The sequence below is a fragment of the Pipistrellus kuhlii genome, unplaced genomic scaffold (assembly GCF_014108245.1).
Source record: "Pipistrellus kuhlii isolate mPipKuh1 unplaced genomic scaffold, mPipKuh1.p scaffold_m20_p_2, whole genome shotgun sequence".
In the NCBI taxonomy this organism is placed as follows: domain Eukaryota; kingdom Metazoa; phylum Chordata; class Mammalia; order Chiroptera; family Vespertilionidae; genus Pipistrellus; species Pipistrellus kuhlii.
This window is the reverse complement of record NW_023425515.1, coordinates 45904155-45926365: the sequence shown is the minus strand read 5'-3', so window position 1 is coordinate 45926365 and position 22211 is coordinate 45904155. Positions and strand designations below refer to the sequence as shown.

The following is a 22211-nucleotide window of genomic DNA, read 5'->3' as shown; positions in this document are numbered from 1 at the left end:
GACTAGCAGGCTGGCTGGCCAACTGCCCATGTCCCCTCCCCCTGGCTAGGCTGGCTGGACCCCACCTATGCACAAATTCATGCACTGGACCTCTAAAAAAAAAAAAAAAAAAAATATATATATATATATATATATATATATATACACACACATATATATATATATACATATATATATATATATATATATATATATATATATATATATTTGCTTAGATACTTTTACACACACACACACTGAATGGCCAGATCATTATGCATTCAGAGGTCATAATAATCTGGCCACTCAGTGTATATTTCATTGCTTTGTGTGTTTTAATAAGTAATATAAATGATCTCATGTACCATCCTCTTGACATTTCCTCCTTATTGATATATGTAGGTCTTTGGTCCCTGTCACTGCTGTGTAGGATTTTGTTATGGGTAGAGGTCAGTTTATGCATTGTCCCTCTGACAGATGGCAGTGTTTTGCCATCACAAACACTGCTTCAGTGAGCGTGCAGAAACACATCCACACACACAGGTGCCTGGGTTTCCCAGGTTCCACACCTGCAGGAGCATCTCTGGCCTGGCTGTAAGCATCTGCCCGAGGTCTTGCTAAGCTCTTGTCTAGCCGGTGGCCTCTGGTGTACCCACATTCTCCCAAGCGTTGGTATAGACCCCTTTTCCTGGTGTGGGTCCTGCTTCCGTGTGTCAGAAGGCAGTACCTGGAGGGCAGCCTGAGAGTGGGACAGGGGGAAACCGAGGGCAAACTTGAGTGTTCCTTAGCACCACTACAAGCTCCTGGCTGTGTAGAGACATGGACCAGTCTTCCCGGCGTTTGCAGAATCTCTGTAGGTGCGGGGCGGGAGGACGGTGCCTCCAGCTCAAGGAGGAGTAGCCTTTACTCAAGTCTTGACTCAGCCCCCGGGGCGGCCTGAGAGTGCGTGGGCCCTGTCTTTGCAGCCGCTCTCCCAGTGACCTGCCGTGTAACCTGTCCCCGTCGCCGGGTTGCGTCAGTGACCTGTGTGGCTTCTTGGCCCTAAATGGTTTGCTCACCCACTTCTTTTACTTTTTCTGATTAGCAAAGTGGTCCCACGTTCCTGGCCACGACGGTAGGCTGAGCCTTGGGCAGCTGGCAGGTCACAGTTGGGCAGCCGTGGCCTGAGATGTGAAGGGCACTGTGTTTTCATACAGATCTTGGGGGCATGTGGCCCCAAAGCAGATTAGTGCTGGCAGAGGGGGAGCCAAGGGCTGCTGCTGGCCCTCCAGGGACGCTCAGGAAAGCCAGAGCAAAGGAGCACGATGCCCTTAGAGGTCCCTGTCACCCCATCGAGTACTGCTGCCGGGGGAACCTTCACTGAGCCCATGTTTACTGTGTGCCTGAGAGGTGCCAGCGTGGTCCTGGGACATTGATACACACTGTCTGTATCAGTGAACGACAGAGACAGAATGGGTCAAAAATCCCTGTCCTTGCCGAAACCGGTTTGGCTCAGTGAAGAGAGCGTCTGCCTGTGGACTGAAGGGTCCCAGGTCTGATTCCGGTCAAGGGCACGTACCTTGGTTGCGGGCACATCTCCATTGGGGTGTGTGCAGGAGGCAGCTGATCAATGATTCTCTCTCATCGATATTTCTGGCTCTCTATCCCTCTCTCTTCTTCTCTGTAAAAAATCAATAAAATATATTGTTTTAAAAATCCCTGTCCTGGGCTGCTTCCATTCTGGAAGGAAGAGGCTTAGTACGCCATAAGTGTCTATAGACTTTTTAAAAAGAAACCCAAAATATCGTGGCAGTTAACTGGTTAAGTGAGCCACCATCGTTTGTCCACTGTGCTGCTGGGGACACAGCAGCTCCAGAAGGGCCAGGTTTCATTTCATCTCTATTGTTCCATGATAAGCAAATAACTAAATTATATGGTGTCCAGGAGGTGAGTAAATCGTAGGGTGTGTGTGTGTGTGAGCAGGCTAAGAGGCCCCTGCAGAGCAGGCAGTGGCCATTTTCCGTTGGATTGGTGGGGGCACTGTCAGTGAGGCTTGACAGAGATGGCCAGGCGGCTCCGGAGAGAGTGTCGGGGTGGCGGGAGCAGCGAGGGGACGGCTGGGTGGGAGGCGCCTGGCGGGTTTGAGGAGCCGCAGCGAAGCCGGGCAGCAGAGGAGGCGGCTGGGGACTTGGGCAGGAAAGGGGGGCAGAACTGGCAGGTGGAGGCCCCCTCCAGGCCCGGCCCAGGGAGGGTTCTGGCTCTGACGGAGGGATAGGCTCACCCACTTAGGGGTTTTGAGTAGAGAAGGGCCAGGCCGCTGTGTGGGAGCAGAATGCAGGGGAGATCCGTTTAGCCCCGGGAGAGAGGATGCGGCTTGTGGGGGTGGGAAAGTAGGGGGATTCTGGACCCATCCAGGAAAAGGCCCTGAGTAGTTTCGAGGAATGAGCAGGGTTTCTATACTAGAGTTTATTCAGACACGGACCGTGGCCTCAGGGGGCAGCGCGGGGTTTGCAGTGGACGTAGTCAGGGGCTCTGCTCCTGGAGGGACTAAGGTAGGAGAGAGGCGAAGTGGGGCCAGCCCCGAGTGACTGAGAGGCTGTTTGCATTCTGGAACCAGAGCGGCCGGGGCTCAGGGCTGAGCTTTGGCCGTCCACCAAGTCACGCTGGACAGGTGACTTCACCTCCCTGGCCACGGCCGCCTGTCCTCGGAAGCACACAAGTCGTGGCGAGAAGCCCATGAGCTCATGTTTGTCTGTGCTGCTGCCTGACACACGTTTTGTTTTATTTCTCTGTGGTCCCCATGAGCAGGTGCCAGTGCCCGGCGTGGCGGGGCCTAGCGAAGTGCGGGGTCTGGAACCCGGGCCCAGGAGGCTGCCCTAGCCTGAGGTTACAGGAAGGGGATTAGTGGGGCCGCTTTAGACAGGAATCAGTGGAACCGGCTCTGACGTCAGCCCTGTGACCTTGGGGAAGCTAGGGCTTAGTCTGTGCACACCTCCTGGCGGCCAGACCGGCATTTGGCATTTTAAACACATCATCTCACCTGCAACAGAAGGTGACGGGAGGAAACAGAGTCCCAGAACTCAGGTCATCTGAATGTTTCCTTCGTGGTGTTTGCCAGCATCCTAGAACTGCCTGCAGCATTACCTACTTAATATGTAGTTTCAACGCACTCACCTTCCCCCTCTCCTTTTCCTTAGCCTCTCCTTAGGTAATACTAGTAGCTATGAAATCATAGTTCTAAAGTACTTTTACTGATTATTCTAGTATTCCATATCTTACCTAATTATAATAGACAAACATGTAAAAAATGACCGTACCTCTGCTACACCACAGCCAATCAGGAGTGAATATGCATATCAACATGACAAAGATGGTGGGTTAATTTGCATATACAGGTGTGGATTGGCCGGGCGCGTGGGGTGCCTGCTATGAGGGGGGGAGGGGTGTGGTTGCGGAGGAAGCTACAGGATTGGAAAAAGTGGCTTTTTTTTCTGCAGTGCCCAGAAAATGATGACCTGAATGGGAATGAAATGAAACTAGACTCTTGGGAAAATTTTTAAATTCTAATAGCATGATTTCTTCGGGCAGAGAGCATATCAGGAACCACAGTAAACTCTACTTCATCTGCAATATAGAGCTCATTCCCATCCAGAATCTCACTAGAGTGCAAGAACGTACATGCGTCACGATCCACACACCTGATGGAACCAAAACCGCCTCTGAGGCAGCAGTGGCACCCAGTTCTCTGGCTTCGTTAGTGAACTGAAACGTATTTGATAGAACTTCGATGTGGCTTGCTCATTCTAATTTGCGACGTTGATCTGTTGAAATATTAAACCTAACATGGTCACCTTCCTCCAGGGTCACCTTGGATTTTGTATCTTTGTCTCCAAGGGGAAGAAGTCCTTTAGGAATCACAGAATCAACTTGAATGTCCTGACAATGGGTCATTCTGGTTTTTACTGGTAACTTTTGGGATTACTTCGGCTACTGTTCCTTCAGAACAGTTCAAAGCTGATATCTTAAAAAATGGCTGTTCCTTGAGGCAGTAGTCTGACATCTGCTGCAGCTTCTTCACCATTTCTGCCCTTGATTGTGAATTCTACCTCATCTCCAGGGTGTAAGGCTTCTGAGTTGCCCTTAAGTTCACTATAGTGACAAAATGTCTCTTTTACAGCATCAGCTCTTTCAGTAAAGCCAAACGCCTCCTTCATGGTACAGACTACTCCCTGACAACAGGCTTGTTTCTTCTTCAACAGCATAATGTTTCAAGCACCCTTATGTTTATTGTTATCAATTGCAAAATTTATTTTATCTCTTGTTTCCAACTCGTCTTCAGGGATGTAAGTCAGATAAAACACTTCGTGTCCATTCATTCGACCTTCAGGGAGGATTTCTTGCTTTATCTTCACCAGTTTAACAGCAATGGATTTCCTGGTCTGCCGGTCAGAGGATACTTGGAATTCAACATCATCTCCTACTTTTAAGTCCTACAGGTTGCCATTGTTCTGTGAACAGTGGAAAAGAAGTCTAGCTCAGTGGTTGGCAAACTCATTAGTCAACAGAGCCAAATATCAACAGTACAACAACTGAAGTTTCTTTTGAGAGCCACATTTTTTAAGCTTAAACTTTTAACGCCACTTCTTCAAAACACTCGCCCAGGCCATGGTATTTTGTGGAAGAGCCACACTCAAGGGGCCAAACAGCCGCGTGTGGCTCGCGAGCTGCAGTTTGCAGACCACTGGTCTAGCTTGATGTTCGGAACACAGAATAAATGCGTAAGAGGTTAGCAGTTTTTCAATAAATCCCAGTTTTGTGCAGTGTTGCTGAAGTTCCATTGGGGTACCCATTGCGTCCATTATTGTGGAGAAGGTTTGCATCAAAGCTCATCTCGTAGTGATAATCAAATACAAATACTGCACTTTCAGTAGTATTGGCTGATCCTTCTTTTTCAGCTCAGGTTTCAAAGGATGAAGAAAGTTGCTAGTATTGCCAAAACTGGTATGGCTCCGTGGATAGAGTGTCGGCCTGTGGACTGAAGGGTCCCAGGTTCGATTCTGGTCAAGGGCATGTACCTTGGTTGCGGGCACATCCCCAGTAGCCCTTCCTCTCTGTAAAAAAAAAACAACAATAAAATATATTTAAAAAAAAAGAAGAAGAAGATAGTCGCTAGTATTAAGGAAAAGAAAAAGAGTGCAAGAAAATGACCTATCAAGCCAATAAAGAATACAACTGCTGCTGCTCCGGGCAGTCTCGCCGTTCAGCCCTGAAGGAAACAGACTGCGAGCAGCGTTGGGGAGGGCTCTTGAGTAGGCACAAACTTCTGGTTTCAGATCAAGTGCTGTGTCTTCAACTTAAGTGTGCCCTTCTGTGGTCTTGTCGGTTGTTCTTTGCCTGGCCTGAACTTGAAGCAGCCGTTTCAGGTGGTGAAGTCTGTTCTGTAGCACTTCATACCCCCAGCTCAGCTCCCCTCCAGCGCCGCCATAGCAGCAAGGCCCAGATGTAGGAACAAATCTCGCTTCTCTCGTGAGAGTTGCAGGTCTGGGTTGGTTTTTATTTTATTTTTTCAACCATAGAGTCTTTTTTTTTTTTTTTTAAATATATTTTATTGATTTTTTACAGAGAGGAAGGGAGAGAGCTAGAGAGCTAGAAACATCGATGAGAGGGAAACATCGACCAGCTGCCTCTTGCACACCCCCTACTGGGAATGTGCCCGCAACCAATGTACATGCCCCTGACCAGAATCGAACCTGGGACCTTTCACTCCGCAGACCCACGCTCTACCACTGAGCCAAACCGGTTTCGGCAATAGAGTCTTTTTTAATTTAAATTTTATTTTTATTGATTTCAGAGAGGAAAGGAGAAGGGGAGAGAGAGAGAAACATCAGCGATGAGAGAGAATCACTGGCTGCCTCCTGCATGCTCCACACTGGGGTCAAGCCTGCAACCCAGGCATGCACCCTTGACCAGAATTGAACCTGGGACCCTTCAGTCCGAGGGCTGTCTATCTATCCATTGAGGCAAACCAGCTAGGCCTGGGTGTTTTTTATTTTTTTATTTTTAAATACTTTGTTGTCATTTATTTATTTATTTATTTACTTATTTATTTATTTTAAATACATATTTTATTGATTTCAGAGAGGAAGGGAGAGGGAGAGAGAGATAGAAACATCAATTATGTGAGAGAATCATTGATTGGCTGCCTCTTGTACTCCCCCTACTGGGGATCAAGCCCACAACCCAGGCATGTGCCCTTGGTTGGAATTGAACCTGGGACCCTTCAGTCTGCAGGCCAACACTCTATCCACTGAGGCAAACCAGCTAAGACCTGGGGTGGTTTTTAAATGAAGATTCCTGAGCCTAGACACTGGCTCAGAATGCCCAGGCTGGGTCAGGATCCAGGAGTCTGCATTTTACCAGAGTCCCCAGCGAGAGCCTCGGATCCAGGCCACCCTTCTGGCTGTTTCCTCTTAGTGTTGGGCCCTCCATCATCTGTCTGGGCGGCCTTCCCACAGGTGTGGGCCTGCCTCATGTGACATTCTTCCTCATCCTACCCTACCTGCTCATCAAGGTTTCAGAGAACTGGACTATGGCTCATCTCTGATGAGGTGTTGGGAATCTGGTAGACGTCCTAGCAGGCATCCTCAAACTTTTTAAAGTGGGGGCCAGATCACGGTCCCTCAGAGAGCTGGAGGGCCGGACTATATGAACTACTAATTCCTACTGTAACACCTCGGCTGCGCTCACTGCCCAAAAAACCTGGCGGGCCGGATCAGACTCCTCTGTGGGCCGCATGTGGCCCGCGGGCCGTAGTTTGAAGACCCCTGTACCTAAAGTGAACTGCAGAGCTGGTTAGCTGCAGGTGCTGCGGGAAGTGCGGGTTGGAGATGACGGGGAGGAGGACCAGACGAGGTGTTCTGTGGGGACTGGACGACTGTCGTGAGGACGGCGGGAAGTGCTGTAGCTTTTGGGCTGTTAGAAAAGCGAGGATGGATGGTGGAAGTTAGTTTGGAAATTTGATGGGCAGGTTTCATTTTTCCTCTTCAGCTGCTTGTGGTCTGCCTGACAAATGGGATTATATCTAGGACAGTGGTTGCCAGTCTTTTGAACCTCACAGACCACTGAGGTCTGCACATCACTGGTTGGCGGCCGCTGCTCTAGGTTGACTTGCAGAAGCGAGATAAGTCACATTACAGCGGGGCCCAACTGTGGGTTTGTATTTTCCTTATAAAAATCTACACATCGATGGTAATTTTTAGCTTTCTTATTTGAAACTAACAAATTTAGAGCATTTTTTAATTTATCCAGGGAGATTTTGGTTTTAAAGGGAGTGAAACATACTAGAGGTGGTCAAGAAGCACTGATAAGTGATATCATTCTGTCATCTATCTATCTATCTACCTACCTACTTACCTATCTATCTATCTACCTATCTATCTACCTACCTACTTACCTATCTACCTACATATCTATCTATCACTTCCTAGTCCAGGAAAACTTCATTTAAGGAAACACCTTTGAAGATACAATTTCGGGAATAATATTAAAATACAGGGCATAGTTACTCTGATTCAGCTTGCAGGTTGGGTACAACATTTATTAGGCAACAGCTCCTAGTGACTGTGAGATATTGCAGCCCAGCCTTACAGACGTTCTAACCAGCAGGTTAAAGATGACAAGAAGACTCGTGTTCCTGAAGGTATAGAATAAACCTCATGGGGAAGAAGTTGCTCTTCTTTGGGTAAAGGTTGGGATGGAGACGGGACGTATGTGACACACCCAGGGATTCTGGGTCCTGGAGCAGGTTGTCCTGTTGCCTTGTCCTCTCTGGATGCTTTTATCCCTGCTCATCTATTTGCTCATTCCTCTTACAGTAAGCATTTGCTGAGCTTCCACTGTGTGTGCAGCCTTGCTGAAGCTGGATGCATAGCAGTGAGCAAGACTGTCAGGGTCCCTCTTTCATGGAGCCGTGCGGGCTGGTTGGCCTGGGAAGAGACAGGTGGCAAATGACTAGACACTTAAAAGTATGTCAGGTGTGACAGTGCTATGGAGAAAATAAACCTGGAAATGGAATAGCCAGGAGTGTGTGTGTGTTTGGGGGGCGGGGGGGAGGGAGGGGAGGGGAAGATCTCAGGAGTTGACTGACACCTGAGTTACTTGAAGGCCCTAGGCATCCGAGGATTCTGGGAGGATCCTTCTGCAGGAGGGAACAAACAGCTGGTGCAAAGGCCCTGAGGTGTGAAAGTGTTCGGGTGCTTGTGGCATTGCAAACGGCCAGTCTGTTAGATTTTTCTTGCATTTATAGTGCAAGTAGATGAGAAAGTAATCTTTTCCTCCAGAAAAGCATTTTTCCCCCAGTTCTGGTTGGAATTGATTACTAAGATCACGTAGATTAGGAATGCACTTCTGGGATCTGACCAGCCTGTAGTGAGGCCCACTCTGTTCTCATCCACAGCCTGGGAGCAGCCACTCTGTGATTTTCGCTCACGATTGCCGTGGGCAGGAGGATGATGGGAGACCCCTGTCTCTGAGCTCCTGTTTGGAAATGTGCCAAATACTTGTCAGGTCCCTGACAACCTGCCCTGCTTCTTAACCTGAAGGAGGCCTTTCCTCCTGTCTTCCCTGGCGCCCGGCCAGGCTGGAGGAGGTTTACACACAGGGAACCAGCACAGGGAGCATGTTATTTCTAACTAGAGGCCAGGTGCACAAAATTGGTGCACTGGGTAGGGGGCTCAGCCTGGCCTGCACCCGCTCGCAGCCCAGAACCCTTCACTCCTTACTGCTCACCTGCTCACAGCTCCTTACTGCTTGGCTCGCTGCACCCCCTGTGGGAGCGCACTGACCACCCAGACGAAGCCCCTACAATGAGTGTCTGCCCTGGTGGTCAGTGCACATTATAATGACCAGTCATTCTGCCATAATGGTCGCTCAGGCTTTATTGTAGGGGTGTCGAACTCAATCAGAGAAGGGGCCAAAATCTAAAATCCAGCCTAAATCGCGGGCCGAATGGTTTACTGAACAGTCATAAACTGTCATTGTGATGGAAACGCAGCGGAGTGCAGTGATGACAGCGCGGTGCGGGCCACATTGCAAGGCCTGGCGGGACGGATTTGGCCTGCGGGCCTTGTATTTGACACATGTGCTTTATTGTATAGATTGTGAGGCAGATATCGTCACTCAGTGACTTTTTCTGACACGTTAGCACCTCTTCAATGAAAATTATGTTTAAAATACCTACTGGTTTGGACTGTTTTAGTAAATTTAGAAGCATGATTTGCCAATAGCTACTCCATGCTAAGCCTGAGGACTGTGGGAGGAACCTTCTGGTTGAAAACTGGGCAGCCCCTAGCAGGGACCAGGGTGTGGACTGAGTATAGGAGGAGGCAGGACCTGGGCCCACCGTCCATCTAGTCAGGGCACCTCAGAGCCAGCAGCTCCGTTTATTGCATGTGCTATCTTGGGCTCTTTATTACAGAATGTATTCTTTTCTCAGGTCTAGGTATTCTTGCGTGGAAAAGGCATTTTAAAATATATATATATTTTATTGATTTTGTACAGAGAGGAAGGGAGAGAGATAGAGAGCTAGAAACATCGATGAGAGAGAGTCATCGATCAGCTGCCTCTTGCACACCCCCCACTGGGGATATGCCCGCAACCAAGGTACATGCCCTTGACCGGAATCGAACCCGGGTCCCTTCGGTCCCCAAGCCGATGCTCTATCCATTGAGCCAAACCGGTTTCGGCGGAAAAGGCATTTTAATTGCATTGGAATGGGATGATTGTGTCAACTGTCCTTTATTGAGCTCCCGAGGGGGCAGAGTTTAAGTAACTGACCCAGGTTGTCAGGCAATTAAGTGTTGGAGTTAGTACCTACAACTGTGAACCCCATGCCTGCCTGTGCTTGCCTCTCAGAAGGCACCCCTTTCCCATCGCTGGCATGATTTCAGCCCAAGCGGGGTGCCCATAGAGTTGGGGTGATAGTTCCACTGGCGGAGGGTGGGGGGGTGTGAGTTTGTTTACCCACGCCGGTGATGATGGCACACTTTCTTGGCGAGTCCAGACGTTGCCACAGAATCCTTCCTGCCCCGTGTTCCAGGCAGCCCCCGGGACGCGGACACCTGTCTGCGGTTCCGCGGTGGATGGGCTCCAGCCTGTGGAGGCTGCGCCATGAGTGTTAGGAGTGGGTAGGTTTCCCAGAGCTTTTCACGGTCACTCTGCCCTTCCAGGAACAGCCTCTGGCCGAGCACTGCTGTCTGTGGCTGCCGGAGCTGTTGTTCCAAAGTGGCATCAGTGTTTCCTGGAAGCCTGGCGTCTCCCTGTGCGCCGGGCCAGCTCCCGCCACCTCCCTTCTTGGCTCCTCCGGAGCCTGGCGTGACCTGGTTCCCAGTGGGGCACGTCCAGTGATAAATGCGTTTTCTCCACCACGCTGAGCTCAGGCTTGGCATGGCTTCGTGTCCCCGGTGGACGTTCAGGGGAGCAGTGGCTGGTTCTTCAGACTTTCTGTGTCAGGGAGAAACGTCTGCCCGGGCCTGGCACCAGGCTTGCTGTTCTGGCTGCTCGGCCCCCCCTGCTGGGCGTGTTGGGAATGTGCTGTGCATGGCGGCTGTGAGGCAAGCCTTTCCCTCGCCCCCAACCCCCCCACCTTGCACTTTATTAAGAGTCGAGACTTTTCAAAATCTCACATCACACACCACCCTCTCCACTGCATGCTCTGCTTCGGACAGCAAAGGACAGTTGGAGAACACCTCGGCCTGAAGCAACCCGTCATTGCTGAACTTGGGTGCTTCTGGAAGTCACTCGGCAGCGTTCATTAAGACGAAAAGGAGGCAAAGACATGTAACGGACTTAGCCATTATTCCTGGGGTTTTGATCTCATAAGTACAAATGTGGAATACGGATATAAGTGAGCCTCCAAAAGTCACTTAAAGGAAGGTAGTAAGTGGCTACAAACATATGATTATAGGCTTATGAAAAACCCACTGTCTTAATGATATGAACATGGGTTCTTGTGGGATGGGATGCCATGTCCAATGACAACATCCTACTTAATTCCACACGGAGCTGGAGCTAACATCTTAGATGGACGACCAGGAGGATGTGTACTGGAACTCTGCCTGGTGACTCAGCTGGATTCTGGGGCTGGTGAAGGCCTTACGGGTGAGGATGCACATGAAGAGTTCAAAAGGAAGTAATTTTGTTAGCTGGGTGTTGGAGAAATAATATTTTATGATTAATATTTTCATTTCCCTGAGCCTTATATATATATATATATATATATATATATATATATATATATATTACAAATAGTGGTTTGACTTTTTAATCCATTTTCCTAACGATCACACAGCCTGTAAATAAACGATCACGTAGTTTAACCCTGGCCGGTGTGGCTCAGTTGGCTCGCAGTCATCCTGTGCACCAGGGGCTGCCAGTTCGATTCCTGGTCAAGGGCACATTCCCAGGTTGTGGCTTGATCCCCTGTAAGGGGTGGGTATCGGAGGCAGCTGATCGATGTACTCTCATTGATGTTTCTCTCTCCTGGTACTTCTCCCTTCCTCTCCCTCTCTCTCAAATAAGTAAACTCTTCTTTTTCTTTTAAAATATGTTTTTATTGCTTTTTAAAGAGAGGAAGGGAGAGGGATAGAGAGCTAGAAACAGGGCTGAGAGAGGAGCAGCATGGCTGTCTCCTGCATGTACCCGTACTGTGGATCGAGCCCGCAGCCCTGGCATATGCCCTGACCTGGAATTGAATCAGTGATCTCTTAATTCCTGGGTCAACCGCTGAGCCACACCGGCCAGGCTAAATATTCTTTTTAAAAAAATCATATAGTCTAGCTCAGGCGTCTTCAAACTACGGCCCGCGGGCCACATGCGGCCCGCAGAGGAGTCTGATCCGGCCCGCCAGGTTTTTTGGGCAGTGAGCGCAGCCGAGGTGTTACAGTAGGAATTAGTAGTTCATATAGTCCGGCCCTCCAGCTCTCTGAGGGACCGTGATCTGGCCCCCACTTTAAAAAGTTTGAGGACCCCTGGTGCAAATCACTCTTTTGGGTCTCATTGGCCACTTGCCTTCATTATGGGAGTCATCTTATATTCCTGGTTTTTTTAGGTTACATGGTAATTCTTTTTGCCGCCTCTGATGTGAGGGACTTGAAAGGGAGGCGGAACGGAGGGAGGGTGGCATTCTCTCTGCCCCTCTCCCTCTGTTTTTCTCTCTTCCCATTGCTCTTGCTTCTTTGCTCCTTCCTGGCACTAGACCCTGGGCAGGCAGCGGCCTCGGAGTGCCAGCCCCCGGCCTGGCCCTCGGGAGATCACGGTTTGCATCCTCTTTTGGACACGGGGAGGCCTGGGTGTTGTGATTCACACTTGCAGTGTCTGTTTTGCTTCTTGCTGCAGAACGTGTACTCTGTGGAACATATTAATTTACTTTAAGTAGATTTATTATGTGAAATATTCATCGGAGCGGGCTTTACCGTACCAGCATTTGGAACAACGTACTAAGTACAGTTTGTCCTCATCAATCCATTAATGCTGATGGGACATAATTGTCTCCTGAAACTTTGGGCGAGATGGGGGCTTGTAGGGGGGAATCTGGCTGCTGAAATCTTTGACTCCCTGTCTTTGTTGTGGCAGGCCCTGCTGTGTGTGTGTGTGTGTGTGTGTGTGTGTGTGTTTATACACATCCATTCTCCTTTTTTAATGAGTGCAGAGGCTTCCAATTCTGTGAGAGCCCTCTTGTCAGCTCCAGTTTCTTGTAAAATTCTAGGTCCCAGCCGTGGTTTGGAAGTGTAATGAGGCTCACAGGGAAAAGCTGGCTCGTGAGTGAAGACTGATCTGCGAGGAGAGGGATCCAGGGACGGTGGAGGGAGGTGGGGGCAGGATGCCAACACTCAGGGCTAATAAGGACAGCATGATCCGGTGCTCTCTCTGCCCGTTCCAGGTGGCCCTAACAGCCACCATAGGAGGTAGGTGTTCTCATTTCTGTACTTGAGGCTCAGAGAGGTTTAGAAAGTTGCCCAAAGTGTGGTTCATTTAGTTCAGCAAACGTGTGCTGATTCGTGGCCTGCCACCGGGCCACGGGCCGGGCACAGGGCACAAAGCAGTCACAGCGTCTGGCCTCACGGGGTGCCCATACGGGGACGGAGAAGCAGACCTGCAGAGGAGCCAGCCAGGGAGGCGGAGCCTCCCCCTGTGGGTACAGGGTGCACAGGAGGGCGTGATGAGTCGTGGGAGTTTGTGCAAAGGCTGGGGTAGGTGTCCAAGCAAGGTTGGAAGACTGGATAGGAGTTTTTCAGGCGGATGGGGGCTGGCAGGAAGGGGTAGGGCTGGGAGAGGGGGCTCCGGAGAGTTCCAAGAGCTAGTACAAATATGCAAGGACATAGGACACCGCGCCGTGGCGGGTGGGGTGAGGACGGCTGCATTTAGTTCTGCCCCATCCCTGGAGGAGGGAGGGTGGGAAGGGTGGTTAGCCAGAGCCGCTAGTGCAGGGCCTCATGGGCCGAGCTGGGCAATTAGGACTACACCCGAGGGCCGCGAGGAGCCATGGGGGATGTGAGGCCAAGGAAAGAGAGAAGTGCGTTGGTATGGATAGATTACTCGAGAGGCACACCGGAAGCGGTTGGAGGGGGCACGGCAGGGGACACCTGTCAGGTTTGTGATGCCAGTGTAGTCAGGAAGTCACGGGGGTGCAGGCAGGTCCTGGTGGGTGGGAGGAGAAAGATATGATTTGGTATCTGCTGGGAGACTGTGGAGCTGGCCTGAATCCCCATCTCAGGTTACAAGGTCACAAAAACAAAAAAAGTCAAAGTGTAAGAAAAAAAGCAGTCAGGAAAAGGGTAAAGGAAAGTAGTACCTTGGAAATGTCAAGGCATTTAAAAAAGACTTTTCTAAAGACATAAAAGACTTAAAGGGAATGATGAGGACTAAAGCCATATATGTTTCTCTGAGTTTAATAGTATTTTAGAAATGTAAGTAGACCTAAGGACAAAAGCAAACATTTACCGTATTTTTCGGACCATAAGACGCACCGGACCATAAGACGCACCAGTTTTTAGAGAAGGGAAATGAAGAAAAAAAGATTCTGAAACAAATAGTGTCCTAAAATATTTTATGTGCATTAAAACCCAACATCACAGTCATAAACACATGTAATCAACCCTGTAAAGTAAACAGCAGCATTTAGAACCATTTTAGAGCCGGGCAAGCACACAGAGACCTCAAAGAGCCGGGCAAATAAAAAAACTTTTTTTTAAAAGTATATGTGTAGGCTATATTTGGACCATAAGACGCAGGGACTTTTCCCCCCCCACTTCTGGGGGGGAAAAAGTGCGTCTTATGGTCCGAAAAATACGGAAGTGAGTTCAGATCCACACAGGTTTCTGGCCAAAAGCAGGACCTAACGTAGGGAAAAGCAGGCAGGGTGGCTTACACCACGGCAGGGCTCCGAGAGGCTCGACCCCGCAGCCCGGGGAGTGCGGGCGGGCAGGTGGCGCCGTGGGGCCGGGCCAGGAAGGGACCTGGGCAGGGTGAATGGCAAAATGCACCCTGCCTGCCTGAGAACCTCTCGGGCACCACCCTCACCCGCGCTTTCTCCTGCTGGCACGGCCGGACAATGGGAGCACGCGGTCGGGGGATGCGAATGACCGTGTCCCCATGTGACCGATGGTGTGCTGCTCAGGTATGACCGTGGCCCTGGCGTCGCTGTGGTGGTGGCTGAGCAGCATGCGGCAGCCTCCAGGCTTGTCCTGCTCTGTTGGCTGCCCGGGAAGAGGGGTGGAAGGGTCATCAGCAGATCTCTGGTGGGGGGTTAAGGGGAGGGAGAATTTCTGGGCTTCTGACTTGTGCCCCGTGGGGTGCTCTAGACGTTGTGGGGAGCATGGGGCCGCAGGGAAAACTTACAAGAAATGTGTGAGCAGAGGGCATGGGTCCTTGGTATCTTGAATGGGGCTGGGGCTCCGTGAGGAATGGACTTAGATATGGATTAACGTCTAATCAGGAAACCAGCTCAGTAGGGTCTTATTGGCACGTTGTTCACTCTAATCCAGTGTTTCCCAACCTTCTCTCATGATGAGAATCACCTGGTGGAGTTGTTAAAACACAGATTCCCGGATCCCAACTAAGAAGTGCTAAACTAGAATTTTTGGGAACATATAGGTAAAATTGTATACTTAACTAGTGCTCTAAGACAGATTTTATATACAGAGCACTAAGTTAGGTATGCAATTTTACCTATATGTTCTCAAAAATTCTAGTTTAGCACTTCTTAGTTGGGATCCGGGAATCTGTTTTAACAACTCCACCAGGTGATTCTCATCATGAGAGAAGGTTGGGAAACACTGCTCTAATCACTGGTTCTGCTGATGTCTTCCTCCCCGTTGGGTTGCTGTTGAGGAAAGAAGGAGCATTTACGGTGGGAAGAGCCGGGTCTTGGAAATGGGACCGGTGTGCAGGTTCTGGCTCTGCTACTTGTGAGTGAGATGACCCTCGGCAAGTGTAGCCTCTCTGAGCATCTGCTCGCTCATTTGCAGTTGGGATCTGTAACAGGGATGTCGCCTCACTGAGGCCCCAGGTGGTCGTGGGGATCGGTGTGTGTACGTGAGAATAAACTGCAGGATTCCGGTGGATCCTGAGTGTTCTGGGGTTAGTCCTTATACCTCTCACAGCGCCTCCAAAACGCCAGGACATGCGCGAAGTGCTGATTGGGCCAGTGGGTGCATCTCCTGTGGCTTTAGGCATGTTCCAGGGCCCCTGCCTCTGTTCACCCTGTGGGACAGGGAAGTGGAGCACCTGACTGGCCTGTGGATGTGTAGTGGCCACCAGGGCCAGCTGCTCCAATGTGCTGAGGGTCCTAATTTCAGGACTAGACAGTTCCACATGGTGTCCAGTCACTGGGCACAGTGCTGCCTTCAGGTTTCCAGTCATTGGGCCCACCTTGAAGTCCAGAAACCGGAAGCAGCCTGGGGGCTGCTCCCATTCCTGGCCCCGTTCCACACCTCTTCCACCCCCCACCCCCACGTGTGTGCCTGCCCACCCTTCACGCATGATGTCCCCGTCCCCGAGGCCAGCTCCTGCTCATTTCCCATCGGCAGTACCTTACCTCTCACCTGGGACCCCCGCCAGTGCCCGGGGAGAGGCACCGTCTGTCCCCGCGGTGGGTCCACGTGTGAGCTGGGCGCCGGAGCCGGTGTGCTCATCCGCGCTTTCCTCCGCCCACCTGCAGGTCGTCTTCCACGACGTCGCCGTGCTGACGGACAAGCTCTTCCCCATCGTGGAGGCCATGCAGAAGCACTTCAGCGCTGGCTCCGGGACCTACTACAGCGACTCCATCTTCTTCCTCTCGGTCGCCATGCATCAGATCATGCCCAAAGGTAACCTGGGCTGCGAGCCCCTCGTGTTGATGTTTCCCTGGATTGGAGGAGCTCCGCTAAAACACAAAGAGAAGGCGAGGGGCCAGCAGTACCCTCTGTGTGACAGCCTCCTGCACAGAGAATCAGGGGGGCGGAGCCCAGGTTGCGGAGCTCCCACGGTATGAGTGGTGCATGGGGTCCAGGGCAGCTGGGCTCCCTGCCCCTCGCATGCGACCAGCCCCCGCGACTCTGTTCATCTGATAAAGGGCAGGAAGGACTTGGTGACCCTCCACCCAGATCTGTGATCCTGTTCTTGCTAGTTTGAATCAGTACTCATCTGTCTTAAAAATATATCTAGATGTGAGAGGCGCAGATTACGACTGAATAGGACTTCTTTGGAAACTCTGATACCCAGTTAAAGGATCTGCTAGGTTTTGGTCCCTCCAGGGCAGAAGAGATGGGGTGTGTGGGAGGCCCACCTTGTGTGGGAGTGCTGGCAGGTTTGTTCATCCTTGGATTGGAAGCCTTGGGGGTGTCCTCACTCGAGGGGTGTCCCAGGCTTCTGGATTCTTCTCCTCCAGCTGGTCCTTGGTTGATTCTGGAGCCCTAGAGATGGCCCACCATCTGGCCATGGTGAACCGCACGGCCTGAGCCTTTTAGGGGTGAGGAGGGGAGTTTTGGGGTCATTGCCCTGGGGGAGGCCTGCAGCTCTGCCTCGCAGACCACCCTGAAAGGGGTTGGAAGGGCCCTGGTGAGCGAGGAATTGAGGAGTTGGAGGTTGAAGCTGGGCTTTGGTGGCGAGTTGTCACACCACAGAGACTTCGAGACTTTCTCTCCACGAGGCAGGCTCCTGCAGCACGGAGGCCCCCGGATGTTCTCTTAGCTGCAATGCGAGGGCTCAGGAGCTTCCGGGTAGGGGCCCAAGGACAGAGGAGACGAGCTCACCACAAGGGCACGGGGAGAAGAGCAAGCATTTGTGTTTCTTCACAGAAACCTGGTGTGGCTCTGCCAGCTCTGGTCCTCTCACCCCCCCCCCCCCTTCCAGGTCCCAGATGAGAGAAACTGAGGACTTGAGTGGCCTGCCCAGGGTCATACAGCCATGTCAGTGGCAGAGCCGCCTGACATGGAGGCCTGATTCTGTGAGTAGCAGTTAGTTCCACCCCCTCAGGCCGGCTGCAGGGCTGCCTCTCTCTGCAGGTGCTCAGGCTGGAGGAAGGGGTGCTCCTGCCCTCCTGGGTTCTAGGGGGGGGAAGACAGACAGGTGCTGGTTCCAGTTCTGCCCCTCAATGCTGTGTGCCTTTCGCTGAGCCAGTTTGCCTATGTAGCCGCAGTTTCCCCACCTGTGAGTGATGAGGCTGATCTAGTGAGCCGCTTTGACTGGGAGAGTCCAGGGCCATAGAAAGCTCCTTGGGGGTTCTGCAGTTTGGGGAGCCAAGGGAAGAGCAGTTCTACCCCCCCCCCCCACCTCTCCTGCCCCCACCTTCACCCCTAGGAGCCCACGGATTGCTGTGTAGACCAGGCTGTGGAGCAGGATTCGTGTTCCACGGTTAATCTAGTTTAAAAGCGTCGACTAGATGGGCCCTTACAGCCTGACCAGCCCTGTTGTCCCACATGCGTGATTGGCTTGGAAGGAAACGCTGTGACGGAAGAGCTGACAGGCGTTAGCAGAAGCCTGGGAGGAGGCCTGACCTTCCTTTCCTCCCTCCCGGATGCTAGACTCCAGGCCAGCTTATGCTTTGAAGCACCAGAGGGAGGGGACATAGATAATCCTCCTTGTGGATTATTGGGGTGAGAAGATATTTCTGCCTCACTGTGTCAGGGAGGGCCAGGCAGTGAATTGTCAAGTGTGGGTGACAAGGGTTAGGGGGCCCAGGCGGCTGACCCTGTCTCTCTGGCTGTCCTGCCGGGCTTGGGCTTGGGCTCGCCTGGCCATGCCCGGGAGGGATGTCTGCAGGGACAAGGCCTGGCCAGAGCTTTGCTGGCATGCAGTAGATCAGATCCTTGGTGTCCCTCAAGTGTGGTCCATGCCTCTGAACCGCAGATGGCGAGGAAGGAGCTGGGTGAGGTGGGCAGCGGGCAGACCCAAATGCCAGTCTTCCCTGGGGTTCTCCAGACGAATGATAATGTGCTGGCAGAGCTTCATTTCTACAGCGGCCCCAAGTGTGCTTCCTAAGAAGAGAGCTGTTAGGACTTACTAAAACCCGGCATTCATAGCATGAAACGAGCAGCCGGGAGCTGCCGCGGGCGGGGTTCTGCCGCGCCGTCTGGCTGGCACGTGGCCGCATGGGGACCTCCTGGGCCGGCCTTCGGAGTTCCTGCAGTGTGCCCGGGGACGCTTTGTTTTCCCCCACCGAGTGCCGCCTCAATTTTGTCGCGGCTCTTTATTGCTGCCTTTTTTGTACCCATTATTTTAAGTCATAGAAGTTGCTGTTGTTTTGGGCTTTGTGGATGAATTTGCTCCCGTGTAATTGGTGCTATTTTGGTTCACAGTGTTCGTTTTCTCCTGGAAAGCGAGAATGGAGCACGGTGGGTCCTAAGCGCTTGGTCCCACCCAGGACGGCTGAGTCAGAAACGCTCTGAGTTATGTCTTAGGAGGGCCCGTCTGGCGTCTGCCCCAGAAACCCAGGTTACTTCTCTGTGTCCCCGCCTCCCCTTCCCCGACCCCCCACAGCATCAGCATTGCCCTTCTGACTCAGACTACCTTTAAACGGGTTCTAAAAGCAACACTCATTCACAAGAGAAAATCTGAAAACGACATTAAAATAGAAAAAACGTTATCCCTTTATTGCTACATAAACATCACTATTCTTGATTATCTTATATTTCCCCAACATGTAGCTTTTGAATAATTTAGGCCAAGTAGGAGGTATCTTCTATATTTAAAGCATTCAGAGTGCTTTTAACATATCAAAGTATACAATTGAACCATAATTTAAAATAAAATATGAAAGGACAGCAGTAAAGCTGTGTCTCGTGACGTTTTCAGTTCATGTTGCTCATCACCAGTTTGTGTGTAATCAGCTTTGAGCATTTTTTGAATGGTTTCACTGAGTTCGTTTTTATCATTCCCCTGTTCTTGGCTCCCTAGATAGTTCTACTTTTTTTTTCTATGATCATAAATTATACCGTGATGAATATCCACATGTGTAAAGATTGTATTTTCTAGTTAGGATTATTTCCTTACTAGAGGCCCATTACACAAATTCGTGCATGGGTGGGGCCCCTCCCGATCAGGGTGGGGGTGCAATTGGGAGTGTGGGCAGGTGGCCGGCCAGCCCCACCCCCTGGCTGAACTCCTGGCTGAACTCCCGGTCGAGGGGACAATTTGCATATTATCCTTTTACTATATAGGACTGGAGATGCTGAAATGAAATTTGTGTGTGGGTACAGTCCCTAGGCCTGGCCTGTGATCAAGGCCATCTTCCCCAGTTGCCTGCAGCCGGCCCCCCCCCCCCCGCCCCCTCGCCACCACCACCCCAATTCCCAGTTCGCCACCAACTGATTCGTGCTTGGGGGAGGGGGGAAGGGACTGAGGGGTTGACTGTTCCTGCCTCACCCCTGCAGCAGGTGGTCATCAGGCGACTGGAGCCTCCCGGCCGGGGAAAGAAACCCAAGAGGTGGTCAGAGCGTGTCATAGTGACTGGTCCAACAGTTATTCTGGTCATTCTGCCATTAGGGTCAATTTGCATATTACCCTTTTATTATGTAGGATAGAGGCCTGGTGCACGGGTGGGGGCTGGCTCGCTTGCCTTGAAGGGGGTCCCCGATCAGGGTGGGGGGTTCCCGCTGTGGGTAGGGCCGGCCAAGCCCCCAGCTTTGTCAGGAAGGAGGTCTGGAAGACATCCAGTCTAATTAGCATATTACCCTTTTATTAGTATAGATAACTCCACATAGGTGGAATTACTGGGCTAGAGGTGATACTTACAAAGCTGCCTATGTCAACTCCCCACCTCCCCAGCCTGCAGGAGTGAGGTAAGGCCCACTCGTGTTTGACCTCTTGGGGGGCCTCAGGCAGCCGCAGATGAGCTCAGGACAGTTGCTGTTCCACGTGCCAGGAGAGGCGGGCCATTTCTCCTGGCTTTAGGGAGAGCTGGGCCTCCTGTCTGGGTTTCGGACGCCTTGGCCCAGGCTTATTCTGATGGCCAGACCTGAATGCCCAGCCTCTCACACCCACACAGTGCCTCAAAGCTAACAAAATCTCTCTCCTCTCCTCCTCTCTTCTCTCCTTCTTGGCCCCTCACTGCAGCCCTAAGTCCCTTCCAAGCAGCGCCACCCAGACCATGTCTGCAGAGAGGGCGCTGCACGCTGGCTCTGCTTTGGTCAGCGCTTGCTTTTCTTTCCGTCGCTTGTTGGAAGGGTCACGTGTGGCCGGCTGGTCCTGCGGCTCACACGTGCCCATCCCTGTGTCCTTCACAGACACGCAGCCACTCTCGGCTCCTCACTCACACCCACAGGCTTTTATCTCCTCCTGCCGCTGGTGTTAGTTTGTCACCGTTGGAAGCATCTTACGCAATGGAAAAGAAAACATTTTTGCCCAACTGGAGCCGGAGCGAGTGAACAGCAGCTCCGCAGGGACTGCAGCTTCCCTCCCCTGTGTGCACGGCTCCGAGGAGCTGGCTCTGGATTACTGACACGGCCATCAAAACAGCCCTTATCAAGACGGAGCCACGGTGCCTGGCATACAATTGTGACGGGTTTTCCCTGGGCAGGGAGGCAGGGAGGGCAGGGGGGGCAGGGGCCCGGACAGTCGGCAGTGTGTAAAGCTTACCAGAAGCCCCTGGAGACGCTCCTGTAGGCTCCCTTTTGCCCACAGACATCCTCAGCCAGGCGTCTGGTGTCTGTGTAACATGGTGCTGGCCATTCTGGTATCTCAGGGATGCCTGCTGGGTTGCTGCTTCATGGACTCAAGGTGGGGGGGTGTGTGGCATGGTCTAGCAGTTAGGCAGGGTGTCATGAAGGTCCCAAGAGAAGCCACACAATGCTGAGGGTTTCAGAAGAGGATGAGTTACAGGCATTTGGCAAGAAGGAGGAGGGCTTTGTGGAGGAGGTGACACTGGAGCTTTGGAGGGTGGGTAAAGTTGCGTTGTGTGCAGTTGGGCAGTTGGGAAGTGTGTGTCTGTTTGGGAAATAGCAGACGGAGGAGGGCACATGCTGGGAAGCAGTGGGAGAGAAGATGGTCAGGGAGGTTAGCATGTACTGTGCAAGCCTGGATGCCAGGCTGAGGGCCACCGGCAGACCCAGGAGACAAGGCATTTTGGGCAGGGAGGAACCTGACCAGATCCATGCTTTAGGAGAGTGATGTGTCTGAGAGAGGGAGTGGATCTCAGGGGAGATGTTGGGGTCCAGCGGCAAACCTTTTTTGAAAGTCTGCTGAGGCAGGAATTATGGACAGGCTGTCTCCCTGGCCTCAATCAGCAGCTAATCTTGTATGTGTGTGCATACATGCTTATGTGTACCAAGCATGAACACATACAGAAAGTGAGCTTTAGTGTCTGCTGAGACCTGGCAGGCATGCCCAGCTCTTGCACAGCCTCCCTTTTCATGAGAGTGCAGGGACCACAGAGGTCATTACGCTGGCTGCCAAGGAACGGTTATGAACTAGCTTGTAGCTTTTAGCAACTCTGTGGGTTCAGAAAAGAGGAAATGAAATTGTGAGAGTGGGCAGAGCTACAATTATGTGTCATAAACTCCTGTAAAACCGAATGCAAATAATCCTACCATGGAACCACTTGCCTGTCACTTTGCACTTTAGTATGAATGAGCCCCATCTGATTGCTGTTCTCTGAACACTGTACAGCTACGGTAATACTTATATGTAAACTGAGTACTTACTCATATTCCACAGTTCATCACTACAGCTAATCCACTGATTTACAATTGCTAAGAAGGGACTACAGATACATGGATGTT

At 51.5% G+C, this 22211-nt stretch overlaps 1 protein-coding gene and 1 pseudogene across 2 annotated transcripts in view; one reads left to right on the top strand and one right to left on the bottom strand.

Moving 5' to 3' along the window:
* XXYLT1 (xyloside xylosyltransferase 1) overlaps window positions 1-22211 on the top strand; it is a 154699-nt gene that overhangs the window by 15221 nt on the left and 117267 nt on the right. Inside the window, exons 2-3 of one of the 2 annotated variants that reach the window (XM_036446011.2) lie at window positions 16175-16322; window positions 20548-22026. In XM_036446011.2, coding sequence (XP_036301904.1) covers window positions 16175-16322; window positions 20548-20858 — 459 coding nt within the window. In that variant the 3' untranslated portion in view covers window positions 20859-22026. Of the gene's footprint in view, window positions 1-16174; window positions 16323-20547; window positions 22027-22211 lie in introns of those variants that run through there. The other variant, XM_036446010.2, reaches the window with a different exon arrangement.
* On the bottom strand, window positions 3385-4860 carry LOC118724766 (annotated as a pseudogene).